An 8,534-nucleotide genomic window follows, 5' to 3' on the forward strand; every position below is an offset into this window, starting at 1 on the left:
CTTCCGACGCGTCTCACAACCCTCCCTCTAAGCCTATATCTACGTAGACCCCAAAACCTGAACTCTCTCTGAACCACGATTATAAATATTGTCGGTAACCGCTTGTTTATCGTAGTTACCGGACGATTTGGTCCGCACCACTTTTATAATCCGAACGGTTACCAACTAAACTTAAATTTAAAATTCAAAAAAAATCAAAGATTTGATAAAATTCAACTGATTTATATCGAATTTCACCGAATTACTATGTAGTTACCGCGGTTACCACCGAAGACCAATAACCATCTGCAAAACGGTAACTAAAACCCTGCTCTGAACTCTAACCTCGCTGGCGGCGGGTGAAACTGGTGACTGAAATTTCTTCCCCATAATTCCTTTAATTAATTATTATATATAAGTAATGATCTGAAAAAGCTAATCAATTCCTCAACAACACAAGCCTATCAGAGGCGATGCAATCATGCAACGCACCACGAGACTAATCTAGGCGCCACAAACACACAGCCACGCAGTAGGATGTAGGACGGAACACCACGAAGACACAGGGGAGAGAAGAGAGAGAGGCACAGGGGAGAGCAATGAGCAGACACCCCACGCATGGCGCTTAGCAGACCCTCGTCGCCGCTAAAACCCTAGCGCAGCGGCGCGGACGCGGATGCCCCTCGCTCTCCTCCTCTCCCGCATTGGCCTCTCCCTCTCGCCGGCCGCCATGTCCAGCACCCGCTCCTCCTCCTCCAGGCTGGTCCGCGCCGACCTTGGCCCAGGTGAAAAGCTCGCTTCTTGCCATTTTCTTTTGGGCCGATGTTTGCCCCCTTCATTGTTGATTCGGATAGTTTTCTTGCTCAATTTGCTTTCCGAGTGCCTAGCCTAGTGGCCAAGGTTTAATTTCCCTTAACCTGGTGGGAAATTATGGGATTATTCTTGAAATGGGATACATGATTACCCAATCTTTTCCTTGTCTGAAAGTTTTCGTACATGATTTCATAGTTTTATTTCTCTTAGGCTGGGTGAGATCAGGTGTTATCTGAATTTTGTGTTTTTCTTGGGCGTTTTAGTTGCAATGTGCTCGCTTCTATGATGTATGAAAAACTGCAACTTTTACTTGGCTGCTAACTGGATGTGGAAATACGTCTTACTCATTCTGCTACTACTTGATTAATGTTGGCTGTCTGCTTTCTACAAGTTGAAGATATTTGGATTGTAGTTTGATGAGGGAAAAAATATTGCTTGGTACTGCTGGCATCTTCTGTTTTGTTTTTGGATTGAACAATATGCGTCTCATTACTAATTCAGAGTTATATTTTTTAATTTGTTCCACGTTTTAAAATATTTAAATTCGATACAGTGAGTAGTACCAGTAATTGGCGTTGCTCGTTGCTTACATAATTCGTTTGGTTCGCTGTTCCCTGAAAGTTCAACTTCGATTTCCCGTACATTATTGTAAGTACTTTCACTAACATGTTCAGATCAAATTTAATTCTATCCATCGGTTTCAACAACTTAATCCACCTACCATATCAAGACATACCCATGAGACCATGAATATAATTACCTATATGGAATTTTTCCGATTCAAGTTTATGTGATTTTTCTTATCAACAAGGCATGCATTTGATTCCTTTTCAGGTGTAAGAGAAGTGAAACGTGAATCCAGTGTTTCTTTTGACACTTCCAAGTCTGAATCGTCTGCTTCTCTGAAGAGGAAAAGGGTGAAGCGAGAGTTTGAAGTAAATCGGGAGCATCCTAAGAAGCAGGTGCCTGCTGACTAAATAGAATGTCTTTATATTAGAAAAAAGAAGAAGATTCATGTGTTTATTATTTTTCTTTCTGAACTTTTTGTACCCTTCATTTAAATTGCTTGTCTCTTGAGTATTTATTCTTAGATGTAAGTGCACCTTTTGCTTTAATTGTTCATTCATGTTGTTACTTTAATAGTTGGCTGCTTGCTCCCTGTTCTCCTGTTGGTTTGGTTTAATTCAGGCCCCTGAAAAGAAAAATGTTTTGCACATACACAGGTTGGTGTTGTCCCTGACATTGAAGATTTTCGATATGACAAGATCAAAGCATCAGCATCCTCAACTAAGGAAGCACCATCTTTGGGTAAGAACAGCTGATCAAATAATGTTTTTTGGAGTTTTCTTCTAAATGGTTGGATCTAAAATCGTACTTCGTCAGCCAAATGTTCCATAATCAGCGAGCACATATGCTGGCCATTACTTACTTTTGGAAAAAAGGACTATTAAAATTAAGAGTGTCTTTGCATGTCTTGGAGTTTCACAAGTGGCACTATTTTTTCATGCTCCAATCGGGGCTTTTTTACTCATTAATGAGTGCTTGTCTGTTGATAATTCTTTTGCTTCACGGTAGCACCTGGATAATCTGCTTGCATGCCTCTATGTACCATATTACAATCCAGTTTGCAATTTGTGCCATGTCCTGCAAAAATTTTAACGCTTCCCTTCAGTTAGGTTGGAGAAAAAGGTCAGAGTCTCATCAGTTGTAAAAGGTACTCATATGTGATATGTTAGAAGACTACTAGTAGAGATAGTTATCACATTTTTGTCTACCATTAATTTTCTTGTTATATGATTTCTTCTGCTGCAAGTTGATGCCTGATATCAAGGCAAACCTATTCAACTAGTGTCTACAATACTTTTCTCATGTTATGGTATTACAGATTTATATGATTCTCTTCATGTAATGCTCACATGTTTAAATTTCTTTGGGTTACTGAAATGAAGAGTCACTGGATTAAAATTTCTGTTCTGCTAAAATGAAGTAAATATAGCCACAACCCACGCATGTTGGCGCCGACATGACCAGAATATGCGGTGTTTTTTCAGTTCTCAGTTTCCCAAACACATCTCTAAATCATTCATAAAGTGCAGATTTTTTTATGATGCTTTGGACTTAGATTTCCCATATTTTCCATGTTTTCAACTAACATTAATGCTAGCCATAAAAGACAATCAAGTCAAGTTATAATACAGATTAAAACCTGAAATCAGATTTAGTGTTTCTTCATTCCGCACATCAGTGCATTTTCTGCCACTCAAATTCGTCATTGTTGCACCATGCAAAACAAATGTGTTCATACCAAATTTATAAACTACTGTGTTAATAATTTATCTTCTCCATTTGATATGGATACTTCTTATGTCCATGTACCCATAAGAAAGCTAATGCAGTCATTTGTACAGTTGAAGCTCCGGAAAACTGGGAAGCAGTTCTAGAAGGTATAAAAAACATGAGGTTATCTGGCCAAGCACCTGTAGACACGAAGGGCTGTGAAAAAGCTGGTTCTCTTCTTCCACCCAAGGTAGTTTTTCTCACTTGAACTTAATCATCTTTTCAACCAGATATTTTTCTGCAAGTGCGGTATTTATTACAGAGCCTATTTATTGTGATCAGTCCCAAATTTCTTTCCCACCAGATATAACCTGAGGAGAGGATGCTCTTTAGCTAAGGTCTTACATCGGTAGCATCAGGGTAGTGCAATTCACCTAATTTCCGTGTGCTGTGTTTGGCATATAAAAAATGTAGTTCCTTTTCCCATGTAGACATAAAGTGCAGTTTGTACATGAATGTTGTGCCAAATAGATTGCAAATTTGCCACAACTATGACTCTTTACTTATTTATTTCTTTAAAATAGAACTACACCATTTTTCTAGGGAAATGTTTTCCATTGGTTAAAGGTTTGGGTCCAATTGCATGGAATGAAGTAATGTGACGCTTTCATGCATGAATCACACAGTACCTCTCTTGCTTCACAGGAAAGAAGATTTGCAGTTCTGATATCAACTATGATGTCAAGTCAAACAAAAGATGGAGTTACACATGGTATGTTTTGGATATTTTCTTATTCGGAATTGGGTATACACGATATATGACTATAAAGTAGCTGCAATGAGTTGTTCTTATGAAACAAACTCACCTTTTGTTTTATACAATGTAAACTCACAATTCTTTAAAGCAATAAATTAAATCATTTGGGAAGCCCCCATGGAAAGAGAGTATTTAGTAGAAATCTTTCTACACTTTCAATCAGTACAGATTCTTAATCACCTTCTCAGACTTACACAATGGGATAAGACTCTGGAAAAGAAATCCATGAAGAATGAGAGAAGCAAGTCAAGCATTTAGATTCTAGAATGACAAAATCAAAGAACCTGGGCATACCGCACTTTGCTATCATCTCCTATGACTCTTGAAGTAGCTCTTGCCTCGGTGTGCACTGAATTGGAGAGGGCGGCCAGAGGAAGTCCATGCCAAATCAGTGAGACACTGATCATTACTGTGGAACTGTTACAAGATTATTATGGTCTACTGTTAATTTAATTCCATGATTGTGCAATAGCATCACAACAGAAATTAAAGCACCTTCAATCAAACTAGTAGCAGTAGACAGGAAACACACTAGTACTCCAGAAATAAGCAGTTAAGCATCAGATGGAAAACGACTACAATTTTAGGTAGTTCGAAAAAAGTCTAGAAACAAATCCATTGTTATTCGCAGGAATCAGTGTTCACGCTTACAAACAGCAACCATGACACTGTAGCACGAGGTGAGATTAGTTATATTGGTTTGCTAGTTTGAATCAGATTCAATTAGAGATAAGATTAGAGATCTATTAGTTTAAATCAGATAAGATAGAGTTAGAGTTGGATTTGAATTAAGACTTTGTAGGCTGGCTGGCTATATATACATGGCACCAACCATGATTAAAGAATCAATCAAGCAAGAGAAATTAATCTAGTTCCCAGTCCCCTTCTCCTATGTCTCCCCTAATGTTCCAAGTCTTCCCAATTTATAGTCCTATCGCTTCCCTAGCAGCCGACGCCGTCCGGCTATCCTCCCGACGGGTGTTTACCCTAACATCCATCAAAATGTATAATCTATAAATTTGAAAGACCATTTCATTGTGGATGAGCTAAGGTGAAAGTCATTCTGTAGATGCCTTCGACCTAAATTTTGAGAAAGTGGAGTAACATTGAGCAGTCGTGCAAGGGCTATTCTTAGAAACTATGTTGCCACTACTGTCCAGGTCCTCGTATCACCTGCGATGATTCTCGCCCTTTGCCCCATTCACGGTGGACGGAGAGATGTCAGAATTAGGGAGGCAACAAGAGCAATGAAATAGAAGGAAGAGGTAAGCGAAATTATTTTCACGTATCTCTTCTAGGACGTCAATGGAAGTGTGACATCACTCATGATCTGAACTACCTGATATCCATGAAGAGCCCCTATAGAGTCGATGGTGCGCCCAATAACCGTTTGTCTTTCAATCCACATCATCACATGGTAGCTTAGGTGTCAGTGGCGTGGAAACCTTGCACATGTGACAAATGAATGTACACGCTGCATGCCATGCTGCGGTTGCGTGTCATCGTGTATCTTGTGAGTTGCGAAAAGCTCACACATAAATACAAAAATGCGATACGCGTGCATATATGTTCTCACAGCTGGCTCTAGCCTTGCATGCCATATATTTGGAAGGACTATTAGCCCTCCTTGTAAGTTGGATTCCACCAAACTAGATAGGCAATGTCGGACTATAGTCTTACATGTTATCTCTACACCACCTTGACTTTTCTATTTGAATTAATTGGACATTTTTTTGGTAATTTATTCCAATAAGCCCCTACAAAGAATTCAGGGTCTTTACTACAAAGTTGGTATTCAATGTGCAGGGCAAGTTGCCTATTCTAGACCTTGACTTTTGGTCGGGAATGTGAATTAATTAGCCAATTAATTCATATGGAAAAGTTTAGGTGGTGTATATGTTGTATGTAGGCTTTAGTCCCACGTTGCGTATCTGATCGGTCGAACCCAACTTAGAAGAAGGCCTCACATGGTCCTTCCAAATGTGACATGCAAGGCTAGGGTTAGCCGTGAGTACAAACACGCATGTGCATCACATTTATTTGCATGACTCGTGACTTGCGACGATGGGCAACCATGACATGGAATGCTATCTGCTTATGTATACATTTTCTTTTGCCATGCGTGCATGATTTCCATGTCATGGACAAAGTGACATCTAGGCAGTCACATGATGACGCAGATTGGGAGACGCATGTTCACATGTAGTAGGTGCACATTTCAAGATTCCAGGGATGGTTCTTGGATATCAGCCAGTTCGAATCGTGGGTGGTTGTCGCTCCTCTCTACGTAGGAGATGTACTTGGGCAGCCTGGAGTAGAAGTGCTACATTCAAAGTTCTCCCACCACATACCTCTTTGATTACACTTGCTGCATCTTGAGTTTTGCCATCCCTTTTGCCTGCTGTGCAGCAGATGAGGGAGAGCAGTGTCTTGGAACCTTCACATGTGATTTGAGGACCTGCACGGGTATTGGCATTTGTTTTTTTGGGAAGCTTGCTTATGCGACTCCTGTTCATCACTATTTGGAGCATCTTCTGCCGTCGCCACCACCTTGCTGCATGTTGAAGCTTGGTATATCGGTGTTGTGCTGGTGAGGTGAGAGTGAAGGGGCATGATAGAATAAAGCAGAGAGGGAGAGAGTGGGGTAGAGATAATCTGACATTTATGGTCAGCTGTGGTAAGATTAGTCCACTTCATATCCATGAGGTAATATCACTTAGACAACCAGCCTAGTGGTTAAGGGTTTATTTGCTCTGTTGTGTGAACTTAGGGTGAGAGGATTGTGGGGGGGGGGGGGTTAAACTTTTCAAAAATATTTTTTATTGCTATATTTTTGCGCGATTGTGTCTGTCTTTCATAAATATGCTGATTGTATTTTGGAGTTCTTATCAGCTGCTGTGGAGCGTCTCTCTGAGAATGGTTTACTTGATCCTGATGCTATTGTCAGAACTGATGAGGCCACACTAGCGAATCTTATCAAACCTGTAAGTTTCAAGGGGTGTTCACTTGATTTGGATGAATACCAAGGGCACATTGATCACAAAGCAACAATTACTGCAGTGGAAGTACACTGAAAATAATGAACTTAGATGCATGGAAATATAATTTCATACATCTACTTTTGGTTTCACACCATAGGCTATGGCGAATACCCCAGACTTAACAAAATTTGAAACAGAACTTGCTTTGGACTCAAGAGGCCAGAGCTTACAAGAAACTTCTAGGACGAACGTTTCACACCATATTGTTTATAATTTTTCAGGTTGGATTCTATCAGAGAAAGGCTCAGTTCATAAAAGAAGCTTCTAAAATTTGCCTTGAACGATTTGGAGGGGATATTCCAGCTTCTCTGAGTGAGCTGCTTGCTCTGAGGGGAGTTGGCCCTAAAATGGCTCATTTGGTAATATCTACTTATTATATCCTTTTTTTTGCGATTTACTTATTATATCCTTTGTAAATATAATCATATATCTTTTTATAGCTATTTTTCTTTAACTGAACAGGTGATGAGCATTGCTTGGAAAAATACTCAAGGAATCTGCGTGGACACACATGTGCATCGTATTTCTAACCGTCTTGGGTGGGTTTTCCGAGAAGGAACAAAACAGGTACTTTTAGTTTGCTTTCTGTTGTCTGCTTGCTTAGAAAATTACACTACTATCCTTATGAGGCTTGGGAATTTGTCCCTTATGCTGCCATATATCATGCACAGAAAACTACAACACCAGAACAAACAAGAATGTCTCTTGAGAAGTGGCTACCCAAGGATGAGTGGGAACCTATAAACCCATTACTGGTATTTTCTTCTGAAGTATTTTTTATTTTTTAGTACCACCGTTTTTCTTTTCTTTTTTATTTAGTTGTAAGATAGGAGTTTTCGTTCTATGCATATATGAATCCAACCATGATTGCAGAAGTGCTAGTCTGTGCTGAAGAAATTGAAAAATGTCTTGTAGGTTGGATTTGGGCAGACTATCTGTACTCCACTGAGGCCCAAATGTGACCTCTGTGGCATAAACAACATCTGCCCGTCAGCTTTTAAGGAGTCATCGAGTCCAAATCCGAAGCAAAAGAAAACGAGGTCTCCATAAAAACTGAGGATTATTGGGTTGTCTTTGGTTGTGCTTGGTGCCAGTACCATTGGCGAATCATATATCATTTTGTATAGCTGTAATTTATTGAAGACAATAGGTAGGCAGCTCGATCCTAGCAGAGAAGTTCATGTCCTTTGTTGGATATGAAGTTGCGAGGAACGGTGATCTTTTAAGAGGGGAGGTGAATTAGGATATTTAAAAATGAATGGTTTTAAAAACTTTATAAGATAATTTTATTTTTATCTAAATGTGCTTTGTATTTATCGAATGTGTCTACTTTATCGCTTAAGAGGATTCTTTAACAAGTTAAATTATAAGTATGTATATACAGAACATAAATAAGGTAAAGAGATAAACTCATAAAAGTGTATATAGTCTTTATGTGTGGGTTTATTAATTAATGATAATACCTATGAACTAATAAGATTGTTAAGAATTGTTAGTAGGATATTTTATAGGTAATGAATAAAGATATTCATCAAGATGAATGAGCTCTAGGTGATATTTGAAAGGAGAAGTTCAAATAAGATTAACAATTAAACATTAAGGTTAAG

The 8,534-nt window shown here is 39.1% G+C and overlaps 1 protein-coding gene across 2 annotated transcripts; it reads left to right on the forward strand.

Annotated features, from left to right (window-relative positions):
* The first annotated feature begins 487 nt into the window (after nucleotides 1–487).
* LOC133900566 (endonuclease III homolog 1, chloroplastic-like) lies at nucleotides 488–8,243 on the forward strand. 2 transcript variants are annotated; one of them, XM_062341745.1, is made up of 11 exons: nucleotides 488–764; nucleotides 1,627–1,754; nucleotides 2,016–2,100; nucleotides 2,465–2,506; nucleotides 3,201–3,319; nucleotides 3,775–3,841; nucleotides 6,779–6,870; nucleotides 7,149–7,286; nucleotides 7,390–7,494; nucleotides 7,599–7,682; nucleotides 7,843–8,243. In XM_062341745.1, exons 1-11 carry the CDS (start codon nucleotides 656–658, stop codon nucleotides 7,975–7,977), a joined length of 1,104 nt encoding a protein of 367 aa, XP_062197729.1. In that variant the 5' UTR covers nucleotides 488–655; the 3' UTR covers nucleotides 7,978–8,243. The 2 variants fall into 2 exon arrangements, with proteins under 2 accessions (XP_062197729.1, XP_062197730.1); XM_062341746.1 differs by lacking the exon at nucleotides 2,465–2,506 and having other exon boundaries at nucleotides 489–764.
* The last annotated feature ends 291 nt before the right edge of the window (nucleotides 8,244–8,534 follow it).

The sequence above is a fragment of the Phragmites australis genome, chromosome 19, assembly GCF_958298935.1.
Source record: "Phragmites australis chromosome 19, lpPhrAust1.1, whole genome shotgun sequence".
Lineage (NCBI taxonomy): Eukaryota > Viridiplantae > Streptophyta > Magnoliopsida > Poales > Poaceae > Phragmites > Phragmites australis.

What these genes read in the sequence shown, in the direction of transcription:
- LOC133900566 (XM_062341745.1), top strand. Translation starts at nt 656, where the DNA reads ATGCCCCTCGCTCTCCTCCTCTCCCGCATTGGCCTCTCCCTCTCGCCG. An exon ending in TAGCGAATCTTATCAAACCT is followed by an intron (nt 6,871 to 7,148) that starts GTAAGTTTCAAG and finishes ATAATTTTTCAG; the next exon opens with GTTGGATTCTATCAGAGAAA. An exon ending in GCCCTAAAATGGCTCATTTG is followed by an intron (nt 7,287 to 7,389) that starts GTAATATCTACT and finishes TTAACTGAACAG; the next exon opens with GTGATGAGCATTGCTTGGAA.